This window comes from Pogona vitticeps, chromosome 6 (genome assembly GCF_051106095.1).
Source record: "Pogona vitticeps strain Pit_001003342236 chromosome 6, PviZW2.1, whole genome shotgun sequence".
Classification (NCBI taxonomy): Eukaryota; Metazoa; Chordata; class Lepidosauria; order Squamata; family Agamidae; genus Pogona; species Pogona vitticeps.
Genome location: NC_135788.1, coordinates 117,453,141 through 117,470,711, shown reverse-complemented (window position 1 = coordinate 117,470,711; position 17,571 = coordinate 117,453,141). Strand labels below are relative to the sequence as shown.

At 41.2% G+C, this 17,571-nt stretch overlaps 1 protein-coding gene across 1 annotated transcript; it reads right to left on the bottom strand.

The window, feature by feature from the left end:
• Positions 1-271: 271 nt before the first annotated feature.
• LOC110071466 (vomeronasal type-2 receptor 26-like) lies at positions 272-10,037 on the bottom strand. The gene is made up of 4 exons (XM_072977020.2): positions 6,085-10,037; positions 5,002-5,229; positions 4,274-4,400; positions 272-3,225 (listed from the first exon to the last, which is right to left on the bottom strand). Exons 1-4 carry the CDS (start codon positions 6,877-6,879, stop codon positions 2,321-2,323), a joined length of 2,055 nt encoding a protein of 684 aa, XP_072833121.2. The 5' UTR covers positions 6,880-10,037; the 3' UTR covers positions 272-2,320.
• Between the last annotated feature and the right edge of the window lie 7,534 nt (positions 10,038-17,571).

Here is a 17,571-nt window from a genome sequence, read left to right as displayed (position 1 = left end):
TTCTATACCACCACAATTTATTACACCACTACTCTGGCAGGTTTGCAAATGAGACCCGCAAACCCCCCACCAAACCGCAAAAACCACATTCTTGACGCTTTTCTTTATAAAGTTATGGTTTTAATAATTAACTAAAAGTCAGAAGGAACAGAGCCTGGCATACACCAGATGGAAATCTATTCCACAGTGTAGGGGGCCACAATCAAGAAGGTCCAATTTCTTCCTGTCATCCTTTTCATCTTACTTTTTCTCCACCCTCAATGCAGTGGTTTGGGAGGACCGTATAAATCAGTGGTTCTTAACCTTTGTTACTCGGATGCTTTTGAACTGCAACTCCCAGAAACCCCAGTCAGGACAGCTGGTGGTGAAGGCTTCTGGGAGTTGCAGTCCAAAACTCCTGAGTAACCCAAGGTTAAGAACCAGTGATATAAATAGGAAGCTGTATTCTGGAAGAAATGTTATGACCAATACTGAGGTCCTAAATATGTTTTGGTCTTTATAGGTCAGCACCAGAGGAAATCATCTTCATCCTCCTCCTCATCATGGAATTGCAGAACTGAGAGGGACCCTGGATATCATCTAGTCCAGCAGCTTTTAAAGAGGTCCAGTAGGGAGTAAAACTCCTTATCTCTGGCTCCGCAGCCAGACGCTTAAACCAGCGAGTTACGTAGTATTGCTATGGGGCCCCTTCTTTGCACCGGTGCGCAAAAGGTGTAAGCAGAGATCACAGTTGCAATTAATTTGAAGATTTATTTCAGTCAAAGCAGGTCAGTGGAGAATAAGATCCACAACATGAAGGCACAATATAAAAGAAGTCACAGGAAAATCAAGGAATTTCTAATACAATGCAATTCAATGGTGGAACAAAACATTGAAAGCAGAGCAACCTGAATTAAAGTTTCAGACCAAACTTTGATTATGCATTACCAGCCACAGTTAGCCCTTTATAAAACACTATATTTGCCCCTAATCTTCCACCAGCTCTCTTGCTGAAGCTCATGGTTTTCCAGCTGTTTGGCTTAAAGAGTCAGAAAGGAAGACATACAGCTACCTATTCCAAATACCAGGTTCTTGCAGACTATGGGGAATATGGAAGGAAATTGATCCAGAATAATCCAGATGGGAAAATGAGAAGGAAAGATGCAAAACATAGGAGCAAAATCACTGGGTTGTGGGTGTGTTTGTAAGGAATAAATAAAAGGGAAAAAAAATAGGGGGGAGTATAATCTTGCGGGATGAGTAATCTAACCCACAGTGAAAACTAACGTTACACTCAGGATCAAGAGACAACTGGGCCAAAAGCCCCAGAACAGTCAAAATCTGCAAAAAAATGTAAACTATTTGATTGAAAAGTGAACTAAAGAGCTTCTGCATGTAAATGTCAATGAATGGGACTTTCCCCCATGCAACAATCACTTTTTGTTTCCTGATGCCCCTAATTTCTCTGCGTTCAGGTTGGATTCCTTCCTCTAAAACTCAGTTTTGTGTCGGTAGGTGGCAAGCTGGGAGAAAAAGTGCATTGCACTACATTACGTTATACCCCCAAAATTAAATCACCCCCTGTGGCATACCAAATGACCATAGCATCAAGCCACGCTGTGAGCCATGAGCCACGGAAAGCATCTGACCTTGTAGCCTGTCAAACTGTTCCGTTGTCTTCCGGTTCAGACATGTAGGGAAAGCCAAGACGGGGCATATGTGGTCAGACCTGCTAATCTAGCTGACTCGTTTTTAACCTGCTGGAGTTTTCCTATTGTTTCGAAGGCCAGCCCTATATTGAGCATTTCAGCAGACTATTTTGAGGTTTGCAATGCGTTAACCCATGTTATCAGGCATTTTTGTACAGGTACAGGGGCAATTGGACAATCAATTGAAGTTCATAAAAGGTGATTTTGGTCATAGACAACGTTTCAGATGCTATGGAGAGAGGCAAGTACAGGAGCGTACTCAAACTTCAAACCCGATCTTCAGGGAGAATATAATCCCATCCAGGCCAGATAGATTTTGCTCTAATCAGTCCAATAGACCTAACAAAAAAGGGATCTCCCTCTTTTCTGGATTTTGTTTTAAATTTGCCTCTCTCCAATCTATTATGATGGCTGAGCAGCGTTCATGGACCCAAACAGCGTTCTCTACATATGAAGCAAAGAAAACAGAGAACTGCATGTCGCTATTATAATGGTGGCAACACAGCGCAAAATCCTCAATGACTTCGCATAGTGTTTTCAGAAACTAGTGATAACGAGTGAGAGTGAGCTATCCTTGTTCTTTCCATCATCTCTTGTGAAGTATGTTTGTATGCTAGAAAAGTCTTTTCATTTCATTGGTTCTTCCACCTTCTAATCTGCTCCTTGGTGTTCAATTCAGGCCTCAAGAGAATAATGTAAACCTTGGGAGCAAAGATGCAAATCAAGAGACCAGCACTGGAAGCTAAGATAGAGAAGATCTCCACAGCCACCATGTGTTTCCCCTTCGTGCTCAAATAGGTGGGAACAAAGGACACCCAAACACTGCAGAAGACCACCATGCTGAAGGTGATGAACTTGGCCTCATTAAAACTGTCTGGAAGTTTCCTGGCTAGGAAAGTCACCGTGAAGCACATGAGGGACAAAAAGCCCATATAGCTCAGGACAAGGTAAAACATGACAAAAGAACCTCCATTACATAATTGGATAATCTCTTCAGTCAACGATTGCATGTCAAACGCTGGGAATGGCGGAGATGTTCCTAACCAGACGAAACAAATTCCTACTTGACCTAAAGAGCAGGAGAGCACAATGCAGTTTGCTGTCCTTCTTCCCAGCCATTTCTTCATGTTGGATCCTGGTTTGGTGGCCATGAAAGCCACGACCACGGTGATGGTTTTGGCCAACACACAAGAAATGGCCACTGAAAAGATGATGCCAAAGGCCGGCTGTTGGAGGAGGCAGCTCAACTTTCCAGGTCGTCCAAGAAAGAGCAAAGCAGAGAGGAAGCAGAGGAGGAGAGAGATGAGGAGAGTGTAGGTGAGGTCCCGATTGTTGGCTTTGACAATGGGGGTGTCTTTGTGCTTCATGAGAAGTCCTAAGACCAAGGCTGTGATCAGGGAAAAAGAGAGAGCAACCAAGGCTAAACCCCACCCTAAAGGTTCTTCATGAGACAAAAAGATTTCAAGTTTGGGCAGGCATCCATTTTTGTTCTCATTTGGGTACTCGTCTTCAGGACATTTGAAACAGTCATCCATATCTGAAGAAAGAAACAGAGGAACAGGTCACTGAAAGTAAAAATAAAGTAAAGTAAAATATAGTAAAGTAAAATAAAGTAAAATAAAGTAAAGTAAAATATAATAAAATAGAATTATTGTTTCAGAGATATGATCCCTTTCACAGTGCTGTTTTTGTTTTCAAGGAGAAAGACCTGTTTTATTCAAATAAACTATGATACATACACAAGAATACTGCAGCCAAGGGAACATTTCCCTGCTTCAGGTTTTAGATGAAGCCATCGAAAGCACACACAGTAAGGATTAGTTGAAATAATGAGGGGTTAAAATTACATAGCATGTTAATCAGCAGAAATACACCACTGCAGGGGACATCATTTTTCTTCCACTGGTGTGAGTCAGGAAAGATTACTCTGGACTCTATTTCACATATTGTTGGTTTCTTGCACACGAGATGCCATTGAAGCCTAAGCAACCCATCATCTCTAGTTGAAAGCTGCTGTCTGGCTCTGTGTAGATGCGTTTGCATGTGTGTTTCTCCAAAGGCACAAAAGCAAGCCTATTTTTGAGGTATTACCTGGGTCTCTCCTATGCCTTGTGTCCTCACACTGGCTGATCTGCCATGCCAGTATAGGACTCACTGGGCCATTGTGAATAAGAACACAATAGGATCTCCTGCAACTCATGAGCCAAGTTCTAATGATTTCTGTACCTCTCCTTTTCCCTAGAGAGCCTTTGAGGGCTTCAGGATGGGGCGGGGCAAAGAGGTTTTGAATGGCCCCAAATCTCTGCTGAAATGCTGCTGAAGATGTTGTGGTGGTATTACAACTACTGCTCTTTCTACGTGTACATTGAACAGTCACCCAACCCCATGAGGATGATATCATCCAAATTTCGCAGTGTAGTGTTGCAGAACAAGATTTTTTCTTTTGATTTAATCATTAGCCATTGAGGAGTTTCATAGTAAGATATCAGCCACGGCAAATCTTCGTTTCTTAAATTTTTTTTCATTTGTCCCAAGAAACTCAATTATCTTGATATAACCAAAAAAATAACATTTGAAACACCCACCTGTCTGGTTTGAAATCCTTCCTGCTGGGCACAGAGCACAATCATAACAACAAAACTTTTCTCCTTCCTTCCCTTTCTTCTGAAAGCCAGGATGGCAGTACTCATTGCAAACCGAAATGGGAACCACCTGGTCATAAAAAGGACAGCGTTCAGAAGGGTCATCACGAAGAGATTGTGTAATATTCCTCCTAGTCAAATACCCTACAGAAACCAGGTTGCCCTACTCTGGTCCTTTGAATACATCTTCTCTGGATCCCTTCATAACTCACCAATACTCAAAAAACAATATTCACTTCCGCAGATAAAACTGTAATAATATTCTCGTTTTCGAATTAAGAATAGATATTTGGAAAGTCAACATTGCATCTCGTTTTTGAAAGTGGTCAGTAACATTTATAGAATCATAGAACAGTTTGGTCTGTTCCTCTTATTGTGAATAAGGCTTCATTTATCTTGATCTCTGTGCTTATGACTCCCTCCCCTTTCCAATTCACATTAAAGCCTTCCTGATGAAGTCCTTCATGCTGTGGCAAACACATTCTTCCCTGTCCTTGTTTAATAAAAGCCATCTCTTGCTAGCAGTCCTTCTTCCAGGAAGCTTAGCTCATGGTCCAGAACCCATTGTCTTTATTTTACAGGCAAATACTCCATGTTGATGAGATCTGAAAGCAAAGGAACCCTCATTCACCTACGTGACCTCTTTAGGGAAGAATCCCCCACAACCATACCTCGTTAAAGCCTCGGTGCCACACAATTCTATCCCAATCAATCACAATTTCTTCTCCTTCAGCAGCACCGGGAACCACCCTTCCAATTTTCATTTGATGGAAAGAGTTGTTGGGGAATATGACCACATTCATGATGTCAAATCCACCTCCTATTTCCCCTTTCTCATTAAAGGACACTGTTTCTCCCTCTGAGTTGTTAAATGACAACTTTTGCAGGAATGGGTGAAGCTGGTTGAAAGAAGAAGAAAATAAAAACAAATGGGATAGAAAGACAAGCAGAGACTGAAACTAGGAGAGAAAGGAAAATTTTCTAGCCACATAGGGTCAACATCCAATTCTATATTTACATGAACCTGAATTTCCACCTCTGTAAGTTAGCTTTGATACTTGACAAAGTACCAGTAAAGTTTTTTTCCTGAGACATGACTGAGACCTCATCGGACCAGCACAACAGCTTTTTCTTTTGGAATATGTACATAAATATGGAATAGGTTATTGACTCAGATTTATGTCCTTCTTACTCTTCATATTTCATCTATTGATGCTGAGAAATGTAACAAAAAAAAGCTCTTTCATTTTGAACTTTCTGAATATGAATTGTATTCCATGCTCCATTTCTAAAGGAGAAATGGGTCATATAAAATGTTTTTTTTTCTTCTTCCTTCAACCAGCTTCACCCATTCCTTGAAAAGTTGTCATTTAACAACTCAGAGGGAGAAACAGTGTCCTTTAATGAGAAAAGAGAAATAGGAGGTGGATTTGACATCATGAATGTGGTCATATTCCCCAACAACTCTTTCCATCAAGTGAAAATTGGAAGGATCATGCAAAAATACACATTCCTGCACAAAAGAAGAAATGGAACATATTTTCTATTTCCAAATTATAGGTTGTCCATGAATAAAGAGAAACCATTTTTGTGTTATTTATATTTGAATGTCATGAAAAGGCCTGTCATAATTTGGAATTGATATGAGCTCACACAATACATAAAATATAAATGAAGCAGGAAGATTTAGAGAGTCCCAACTTGAGCTCATGTATTAATGAAAATATTTAGAAAGATGTCTACGTAGATCTCACCTGCCAAGGCTGAATGTGTTGAAGCACAACATCTGGATCCTCAACCATGGTTTTGTGTCTCAATCTGGACGAGTAGATGGCATGCAAAGTATGTGCCAGGGCATGGATGGCATTGTAGATACTGTAGCTGTGTCCAGTCAAGCGCATATCAAAAAGAGGCTCAGGAAGGCTTGCCAGTTTCTCCTCTCCAGTACATCTCTCATTGTCTGGAATGGTTTCTCCAAGGAAACAGTCAAAAGATTCCTCCCAGAAATCTTTCAGGAAACCGTCTCTTTTGTTCCAGCCAGGTTTGACATCCTGAACAAACTCTCCAAATTCAAAAATATCGCTTCTGTGAATCATAAAGGCAATAGCACCTTCAAACATCTGAAGATCCCAATACTTTTGTGGTCCTGTTAATATAAAATCAATCTGAGCTGTTGTAACCCAGACTTTTCTGTATATCCAATACCTAATGTTTTCCTGATCTTGCAGAAATATAAGTGTTCTCAGCCATGTAATTGTCACAGACTCTCCGTAGATGATACAGGCACTGGCTTTTTGATTAGTCAAAGGTTTATATATTTTCAGAAGGACGTCAATAATGGTTTCGTCCAAGTCATCCAAATTAGGTTGCAGTGAAATTCCTTGTACGAAGGCTGAACAGATTCCATTTTGAGAAAAGAGTAGCTCCATTGTCTGCACAAAATGCTCCCCGCTCTCATTATCTTCCACATACATCCCAACCCATATCCATCTAAAATGCTGAAGCAACCGGATTATCCCCACGTATTGATGGTCTTCAATGGGGACCATGCGATAAACGTAAGGATGCTGAGATGTATGAATCTCCTCTGGAGCCAAAGAGCCGTATGTGAACTATAAGACAGAAAAAAGGACATTGTCGTGATGCTTTGGAATTTCGGAAATTTGAAAAGACAATAATTATTCTAATATTTCCTACTTTTCTGGAATATCCATTTTATTTCTGCACCTCTGTTTTCTAACCCTCCGGAGTCAAAATAATTTTTTTAAAAGGATACACTAAAGTATGCTGTCCTAACTATACCTGCATCTTATCCTACCTGAGGAATTTTGTAGAGGCCTAAAATGTCAGCCATGAGAAAGGAGATGTCAGAACCAAGTCCCCCAATGACCGCTTGGAGACTTTTCCGTCCATCACACTCATAATTGGGAAGAAATCTTTGTGTCTTGAAGAGCAGGTCTAGGGTGGTCCTATAAGTCATCCTTTCCTCAGAGTAGCTGTCAAGGATGTGGAATCCAAAAGTGAGGTTGGCCAAGACCCTGGGATTCTTGTTGATCTCATTGATGGCAAAGGCCATGGCCAAGGCATGCTGGTAGAATTTTGGCACCATGCTGTCAAGACAGATACTTTAATATTGCAACAACATTTATACAGTTTATGAACTGGCAATATTCTTCAAACTGGACAATTCTTCCTCCTAACACATCTAGTTTGATCTCAGGCTATTGGGTACAGTGGTTCTAAAACCTGCATATGCTGTTATACAGTAAGAAGTTCAATAGTTCTAATCTTCTTTATGGCTTTTGGCTGTACTTGGTTCTTTCTCTCAATATTGTCTGTGTGCCCATAGCTTCAAGGTTAACTGAACATGGAATTTTGGCACCACACTGTTAAGACAGATAGCTTTACTACTGCAACAACATTTCCACATTTTACCAATCTGCAAGCTTCTTCAAACTCAACGTTTCTTCCCCCATCAGTAAGACTAACCCTTGCATATCTAGTTTGATCTCAGGTTATTGAGTGACAGTGTTTATGAAACCTGCAGGTGTTGTTGTTCAATCAGAAGTTCAGTAGTTCTGATCCGCTTGAAAACTTTCTGCTGTACTTGGACCTAATTCTTTCTTTCGATATCTTCTGTGTGGACATAGCTTCGAGATTAATTGAATCTGGCAAATGGGAAGCACAGCAATCTAATTCTTCTTGTAGAGTTCTCGGTGGAATGCACTTTTTCGTAGAAGAAACCATCAACCTCTGCAGAATGATTTTGATTTTGTGCAAAATGGCAATATTCCCTGGACCAAATTCCCTGGGCAAATCTTATAGAGCTGGGCAGAATTTGCAAGTGTTCTCAGAAGAAAAAGGAAGGAAGGAAGGATCCTAAAATCTGAACCCAGACCGCAAAAAGGGTTTTTATACAACGACCACTGGGTGCTAAACTGCGAATATATCTGTATAATAGCTTTCTCTATATCCTTACCTTGTTCCCCGAAAATAAGACTTAATCTGAAAATAAGTGCTAGTATGATTTTTCAGGATGCTCATAATAAAAGCCCTACCCCAAAAATAAGTCCCAGGTAAATAAAACCCCGCCCTTCCACCATTGTGCAGCAACCAGAAGAAGATGCCATGAATATATTTGAATAAATGTAGATTGTGGCACATGAAAAAAATCTCCTGAATATAAGCCTTGATGCATTTTTGGAACAAAAATTAATACAAGACCCTGTCTTATTTTCGGGGAAACACAGTAGTAAAAGCATTTCCTACATTACAGTGTCAACTCCTTTTCAAGAAATGTTTAGGTTTTTGAGTATCTGTTCTGCAATATTAACACTTTCTACAAAATTAACACTGTCTGTATATTCCTGTGTGGTTCAATGCAGTATTAGAAGACTTTCCCATTAACAGACTGATAATGAAGTAGCAGCGCTGAGTGGGGTGCTCAGAAAACGAGTCTGTCTGTATACTCAAGAAAAAGAGGCAGATAATTTCTTTTCATAGTGTAAGAAATTTTCCTTTTCACAAAGTACAATGAAATCAAGCATTTTTCTCACCAAGAAGAACTGTAAAATTGTTTGTGTGTGTTTGTGTGTGTTTGTTTGTTTGTTAGTCTCTCTGTCTGTTTCTAAATACATGGCCTCAAGGATGGCTTGCTATTCTGGACAGGTAAGAAAAGTGCTAAGTGAGAAATCTTATTACTGAATTTTGTTACATTCTTCTGCACATAGGACAATCAATCCTAATTTGTGATTTAACACAAGGAATATGAATAATGAGAAGCATTTTGTTGCCATTTATTCATAAACCACCTGTCAATCTGGATACAGATTGTCACTTTATTTTTCCATTCCTTGATTTTTGTAGATTAAAATTTTTGGTTTTCTTTATGCTGATTAATCTAATCAGTGACATCATTAAATGAGCACCAATTGGTACCCTTTCAGCTTCCCTAAAAAACTTATTAAAACAATTGGGATTTCAGAATTCTTTGACCGTTGCGGGCATCACATGATAGCTAACATTTTCTGCTTTTGCCCTGCTTAAAAAAGCAAAGGATGTGGAGAGGAAAAAATACTTACTTTCCAATCTCTAAAAAGTTCTGGGAAGGCTGTTTTGTGAAAGAAATTCCTTGGAAAGCATAAATGCTCTGAGTAAGAATCCCCCCGATGAGGATGACACCAGGCTGGTACCACTCGTGAGTAACTGGGAGGGGATCTGTCACAGAACAACTCATAGTCTTTTCTTCTTTGCATACAGAAGAGTGAAAACTGAGGGAATTGCAAACCTTGAACAGTATCCGAGATGAACTTTGATGAATAACTGACAGAAATGGAATCAACACAGCCCTCACAATCTCTTCCACCCCCAATGCTCACAGCAACAATTTCGCAGAATGATTTTTATAATCTTTTTCTGACGTGCTTATTCATTCTCTTCAAAAATGCCCTGGAAATCCTCTAGTGCTTTACTCTGGTGATCACATTATAGTCATTGTCATAATCACTAAGAGAAGCAACTACGTCTTTCATCTTTAGACTCTAATATGGTGGACCTTTGGGAATAAAACTTGTTTGATATTTTTTGTCATTTCTATAGTGTGAGGGGGACTTGTCTACTTTCTAGCAGGATGAAAAGTTGTAAATCTCTCGCAGACTCTTGTGATAAGCAACCAGCAATTAAAAGTAATTGCCTGAAATGAAGCCATTCTGTTGATTTGGTAGGCAAAGCCCTGTTGCAAAAGATAGACATGGCTGGATTTTCTGTGAAGTTCACTGTCTGCCTCTCATTTACTCTCTCTCTCTCTCTCCTTTCTCTATTCATACCCCTCCTTTCTCTCAAAACTTTGAAATATGGGGAGGTGGTCCTATTAGCCTCCCTTGCAGTTGAGTTCTACCGGTGTAAGAACAGATTCCAAAAAGCTAGGTAGAGAAGCAACAGGAGGGTAAGCCTTATAGAAATGTGTTTGTACCTTCTCTTTTTAAACAAAATTGATCATCTATCAAAGTCACTCTCCTTCAAAATAGTGAATCATGACACTTCCTACATATATGTCTCCCCTGTTTGTCCTCCACCTCCCATATTAGGGTTAGTCTGGTTCCCAAAATCTACACAAATTTGTTTCCCAACTGGTACAGGATTTGCCGATATAGGGGGTCCTCTGTGCATGTCTCAACACATGTCTGAATAGGTTGATCTTGTGTACTTCTGTCCTGATCCACCCACTTGCAAATCCTATGCCTTCACCCTTCCCCTCCCCTCCCCTCCCCATATTTCTGTTTGTTTGTTTGTTTTGTTTTTAGGGGAAGGGGCTCTTCTACTTCCTGATCTCAGGCAGAAGAATAGATGAACATCCCAACCAAAATTGTGTGGCACATCTGAGAACACGTTGCACAAGCGGGGCAGCTGAGGGAAGTCTCACCAAATGTTTAAACCACAGAGCTATGTAGGAGTTCTATGAGTTCCATACTTTGCACCAGTGGGCAAAGGGTGTAAGCAGAGATCACATGAGGCCGTCTACAGTTGCAATGAATTTGAAGATTTATTTAAGTCAAAGGAGGTACTGTAAATAGGGAATACGATTCAGAAAACGAAGGAACAATACAAGGCAAAGGAAAATTAATGAATTTCTAACACATTACAATGCAATGGTGAAACAAACAATTCAAAGCAGAACATTGTCTGTTCAGGTTTCTGACGAAATTATGATTATGCAAAATCAGCCATAGTGAGCCTCTAGGCATTCCAGCTGTTTGGCATAAAGAGTGAGAAAGGAAGACGTATAGCCTGTTTCAAGGAGACTATGTTCCTGTAGACTATGAGGGTTATGGAAGGGAATTGATCCTGAAGAATCCAGATGGAAAAAATGAGAAGGAAAAATGTATAACAAAGGAGTGAAATCATGGGGCTGTGGGTGTGCTTGTAAGGAAAACAATAAGGGTGGCGCTGTGGGCTAAACCGCAGAAGCCTGTGCTGCAGGGTCAGAAGATCCGGCAGTCGTAAGATCGAATCCACGCAACGGAATGAGCACCCGTCGCTTGTCCCAGCTCCCGCCAACCTAGCGGTTCGAAAGCATGCAAATGCAAGTAGATAAATAGGGACCACCTCGGTGGGAAGGTAAACAGCGTTCCGTGTCTAAATCACACTGGCCATGTGACCACGGAAAGATTGTCTTCGGACAAACGCTGGCTCTATGGCTTGAAGAGCGGGATGAGCGCCGCCCCCTAGAGTCGGACATGACTGGACAAAAATTGTCAAGGGGAACCTTTACCTTTACCTTTACTATAATCTTTTGGAAGGAGTAATCTAACCCACTGTAACAACTGACGCTTCCCTCAAGATCAAGTCTCACTTGGGCCAAAGGCCCAGAACAGTCAAAATCTGCAAAAGTGAGGAATATGTGAGGGAAAAGGTGAACTAAAAAGCTTCTGCATCTCAGTGTCATGAAATGGGGGCTCAGAGTCTCCTTGCCCCATGCAACTATTATTTTTTTGTTCCCCTTTTAAAAGACCTGTAAGTGAAAAAGCCCCCTTCACGGATTGCTGCCTTGTTGTGGCAAAGGGGATTGAGTAACTCAGAGAAGCTATGGGCTATGCCGTGCAGGGAAACCCAAAACGGACAGGTCATAGTGGAGAGATCTGACTAAACGTGATCCAGCTGGAGCAGGAACTGGCAAGCCACTCCAGTATTTTTGCCAAGAAATCTCCATGAACGGAAACAAAATGCTAAAAGATATGATGCTGGAAGAGGAGCCCCTCAGGTCAGAAGGCATCCAACGTACTACTGAGAAAGAGCGGAGGACAAGGACAAGTAGCTCCAGAGCTAATGGAGTGGTTGGGCCAAAGCCGAAAGGACACTCAGCTGCGGATGTGCCTGGAAGTGAAAGGAAAGTCAAGTGGGCCTCAGAAAGCATGGTTAAGAACAAGGCCAGTGGAAGTGATGGCATTCCAGTCAAACTAATTCAAAATCTTAAAAGATGATGCTGTTAACATGCTACACTCAATATGCCAGCAAGTTTGGAAAACTCAACAGTGGTCAGGAGATCGGAAAAGACCAGTCTACATCCAAATCCCAAAGAGGGGCAGTGCCAAAGAATGCTCCAACTACCCTAAAATTGCACTCATTTCACACGCTAGCAAGGTTATGCTCAAAATCCTCCAAGGTAGGCTTCAGCAATATGTGGACCAAGATCTACCAGAAGTACAAGCTGGATTTCGAAGGGGCAGAGTAACAAGAGACCAAATTGCTAACGTGCGCTGGATTATGGAGAAAGCCAGAGAGTTCCATAAAAACATCTACTTCTGCTTCATTGACTAAGCAAAAGCTTTTGACTGCATGGATCACAGCAAATTATGGCAAGTTCTTAAAGAAATGGGAGTGCCTGACCACCTTATCTATCTCCTGAGAAATCCATAGATAGACATAGTCTACCTCGCTAGACAATTACCCCGCAGTACGGTGTTTCCTATGGGGGAATTTCACTGGACGATGATTTGGTCCATGCTTCGCGGACCTTTTTTTGCAAGACAACAATTTTGACAGCTCAGTCCGCACTTCCATTTTCGCAAGACAGTGATTTTACAGCTGATTGGCGGTTTGCAAAGCGGCTTTCCTATGGGCGATCTTCGCTGGACGACGACGATCCTTCCCCATTGGAACGCATTAAACTAGTTTCAATGCATTCCAATGGGAAAACACTTTTCGCTAGATGATGTTTTCACAAGACAGCAATTTCAATGGAATGGATTAACATCGTCTAGCGAGGCACCACTGTATGTAGGACAGAAAGCAACAGTTAGAACTCGATATGGAACAACCGATTGATTCAAAATTGGGAAAGGAGTACAACAAGGCTGTATATAGTCTCCCAGCCTATTAAATTTATAAGCAGAATACATTGTGCGAAAAGCTGGACTGGATGAATCTCAAGCCAGAATTAAGTTTGCCAGAAGAAATATCAACAAACTCCGATATGCAGATGATACCACTCTGATGGCAGAAGGTTAGGAGGAATTTAAAAACCTCTTAATGAGGGTGAAAGAGGAGATCACCAAAAATGGTCTGAAAGTCAACAGCAAAAAAACTAAGATCATGGCCACTGGCCCCATCAACTCCTGGCAAATAGAAGGGGAAGATACGGAAACAGTGACAGATTATACTTTTTTGGGCTCTTTGATCACTGCAGACAGTGACATCATTCGTCATTTAGTCGTTTAGTCGTGTCCGACTCTTCGTGACCCCATGGACTAGAGCACGCCAGGCCCTCCTATCTTCTACTGCCTCCCGGAGTTGTGTCAAATTCATGTTGGTTGTTTCGCAGACACTGTCCAGCCATCTCATCCTCGGTCGTCTCCTTCTCCTCTTGCCATCACACTTTCCCAACATCAGGGTCTTTTTCAGACAGTGACAGCAGCCACGAAATTAAAAGACACTTGCTTCTTGGGAGGAAAGCGATGAGAAACCTAGACAGCATCTTAAAAAGCAGAGACATCACCTTGCCAACAAAGGTCAGCACAGTCAAAGCTATGGTTTTTCCAGTAATGATGTATGGAAGTGAGAGCTGGACCATGAAGAAGGCTGACCACCAAAGAATTGATGCTTTTGAATTGTGGTGCTGGAGGAGACTCCTGAGAGTCCTCTGGACTGCAAGGAGGTCAAACCTATCCATTCTAAAGGAAATCAACCCTGAGGGCTCACTGCAAGGGGTGATCCTGAAGCTGAGGCTTCAATACTTTGACCATCCCATGAGAAGAGAAGACTCCCTGGAAAAGACCCTGATGTTAGGAAAGTGTGAGGGCAAGAGGAGAAGGGGACGACAGAGAACGAGATGGTTGAATAGTGTCATTGAAGCCACCAACCATGAATTTGACCCACCTCCGGTAGGCAGCGGACGACAGGAAGGCCTGGTGTGCTCTAGTCCAAGGGGTCAGAAAGAATGGGACAGGACTTAATGACTAAACAAACAAGGAGTGAAAAAGCAGCATTCCTGGGATGACTTACTGCTTGAAAGCCTGTCTGAAGTTGAACCAATGAGAGACTCAAATAGAGAAATATTTAATCAGTGGAAATGTCCACTGCTGTGGACATTGTGTCTCTTACACTAACATGTTGGAAGACTACTGTGGACTCTCGATCAGTATAGATGCTTTTGCATGTCTGTTGTTCCAAAGGAACAATAACCAACCCAAATTCAAGCACTCATTGGGTCTTTTCTTGGTCCCTTTTCCTTAATCCTCTTGTTTTCCCATGCCGATTTGGATATCACTGGGCACTGGTTTTAAGCAAGACACCCCATCTTCCTGATCCTCATCTCCCTCGCTTCTGTGATATCACCTGTGAAGCACTTCCTCTTAAAATATCACAATGGAACCAATGACCGCAGGATGTGGTGACAACTCCAGTGATGGAGACCTTCAAGAGAAAATTCAACAACCCTCTGTCAGATCATTGATTTGGATTCCTGCCTTGAGCAGGGGGTTGGACTCGATGGCCTTATAGGTCCTTTCCAACTCCATTAGTCTCATAATTCTATGATCACAAGGATCTATTTAGCATAAAGTTGGCACAAGAGGGCACTGTCTTAATCACTGGCCACTGAACAGCTTTATGATAATATGCCAGTCATAACAGTTCTTCACTCCTTAATTTTGTCATTTGACCAAAGAACCTCCATTTTCTTTAGATGCCAAAAAATTTGGAATACTCACCTATCTGTTTCATTCCATAGAATGTACACTTTGGCACCATGAAGTTTTATTTCTCTCTAGTCTTTTAATCTGCATTGGATTTTTTTTGCTCTCTTTGGCGGTAATGCTTGGTTTCATTGTGCTATTTTAAAACGAAGACATTTTGAGCTATGAAACAAATGCATCTGTCTGGGTTTTTTATTGTTTCTTTTACAAAATTAATGTGTGGAACAAAGACCTCAGGAGGTGAGTGACTTTGATTTCACAGGAGCAATGGATCTGCTGTACATTTTCCAAAAAAGGAGAAAAGAATAAAAAGTCCAGAATGGGTCCAGAAGTTGTTGTTCTCATAACATTCCTCAGTTGCTTCACCTCTAGATTTCTGTGCCCTCAGGTGGAGTTCCTCTTGTTCCACTCAGGTACCTGGACCCATCGGTGTAGACATCAACATGCAAGATGCAGGTGGGACTGAGAACCCAGCAAACCTCACGTGCTACACAAAAAAGGACATCGCATGGAGGAGTTGTCCAAATCTCAATGGGGTTTGCAGAGTTCCTTCACAACCTAGGCCACAACTTCACACTTTTGTCTGAAGAAATGATATATAATCCATAAAAGCTTACCCTGAAGCAAATGTGTCATGATAGTAATAGTCTTAAAGATGCTATGATTCATTGTTTGGGTTTTGATGTTGGTAGAAGAGATGGAGAACCCCATTCAAAATCAAACAGTCTCTAATTGTAGTTTGTTTGGAATAAAGCAGAAGCATCTTGTGCTGGTAGAGGGAAAAATGCCTCAGCTGCACAGCTTGTGCTACGTATTTGCAGATGTGTCACACAACGTCATTTGGGAAGTCCATCGATTCAGGATTTCCCAAGAATAGATGCTTCTCCTCCCCCCCCCCAAAGAAAATGGAGATTGGGGGAGGGGACGGGAGAGGTGAAGGAAGAGGATTTGCAAGTGGCTGGATCAGGACAGAAGTACACATGCTCCGCCTCATATTCCAATATGTGCGCGTAAATGCAGAGAAGACCCCCTTTAATGGCAATCTTGTAGTACAGTAGTTGGAAAGAAATATGTGCTGATTTGGGGAACCAGACTAACCCAAATATGGGAGCTGGAGGGCAAAAGGAGGAGATAAATATGGAAGAAGTGTCATTAGTCACATTTTTGAAGGACAGATTTGGTCAGTTTGGGTTAAAAACAGAAGGTGTGGAACTTTTGACATTTGGTCAAGGTTTGTTCTTCTGTTGTTTACCTAGGTTTTTAAAAGATGTTCTTAGAGCAGTAGAACTCCACATGCATTGGTATTAATAGGGAAGATTAATTGATTGACAGATAACTGGATGGAAGATGGACGGATGGATGGACAGAAGGAAGGATAGTGACATAAACTTCCACTTCTCTCAAACTGGAATTCAGTGTGCCTTTGATTACCAAATCAAGACAATGACTTTATCTCAGGCAATTACTTTTAATTGGTGGTCGCTTATCATGGAAGCTAGACTTGCAAAAGAATTACAACTTTTCATCCTGGTGGAATGTAGACAAGTCCCCCTCTCCAATTTAGAAACAAAATAAAATATCTAGCAAGTTTTATTCCCAAATCTCCAACTTATTAGAACCTAAATGTGGGAGACGTAGATGCTTCTCTTAGTGATTATTACAATGATTATAATTTGTTCACCAGTCTAAAGCACTAGAGGATGTCAAGGATATTTTGAAAGAGAATGAATAAGCAAGTCAGAAAAAGATTATAAAAATCCTCCTGCGGAATTGATGCTGGGAGCATTGGGGGTGGAAGAGGCTGACAGTGCTCTGTTGATTTCGTTTCTGTCAGTTATCCATCAGAGATCATCTCAGATACTGTTCAAAGTTTGCAATTCTTCTATTTGTTGGTAGTTGAAGGGCCTTTTCAGATGAGGTCTTGCTGTCCCTTGATATCATTTATTACAGCCAAATTAAGCAAAGTCAGTTGGATTAATAAGAGGAGAGTCTGTGTCTGAGCAGAGGCTTTGCTGCCAAACGAGTGGGTTTTTAGTCCTGGGACATCAGTTACTGTTCTGCTGTGTGCAAGGAAGGAAAGAGTATGAGTTGTTCTGTGAAGGATCCCCTCCCAGTTCCTAATGAGTGGTACCAGCCTGGTGTCCTCCTCATCGGAGGGATTCTGACTCAGATAATTCATACTTTCCATGGAATCTCTTTCAAAGACCATCCTTCGCAGCACCTTTTTGATGTTGTAAAGTAAGTATTTGACCCTCTCCATATTCTTTCCATTTTTAAGCTAGACCAAAGCACACAAATGTATAGCAATAATACGATGCTAGTAATAATCAACAAATTCTGAAATCCAAAGTGGAGGAATAAGTTGATTAGGGAAGCTGAAGAGGTACAAATAGTTGCCCATTTAAATGTGTCGCTGATATGATTCATCAGAGTAAAGAAAACCAAAAATTTTCCTCCACCAATTCAATGAAAGGAAAACTGAAGTGACATTCTGAATTGAGAATGATTGGTTGCGTACGAAAAAATGCTTTTCTGTATTGCTATTGCTTG

Bases quoted from the DNA above. Each gene is read 5' to 3' on its own strand.
- LOC110071466 (XM_072977020.2), bottom strand. From the start codon at position 6,879: ATGGTCCCCATTGAAGACCATCAATACGTGGGGATAATCCGGTTGCTT. The intron at 5,230-6,084 runs GTGAGATCTACG...TCTTTCAACCAG, and splicing joins AACACATTCAGCCTTGGCAG to CTTCACCCATTCCTGCAAAA. The intron at 4,401-5,001 runs GTATGGTTGTGG...TTTTATGACCAG, and splicing joins GGCACCGAGGCTTTAACGAG to GTGGTTCCCATTTCGGTTTG.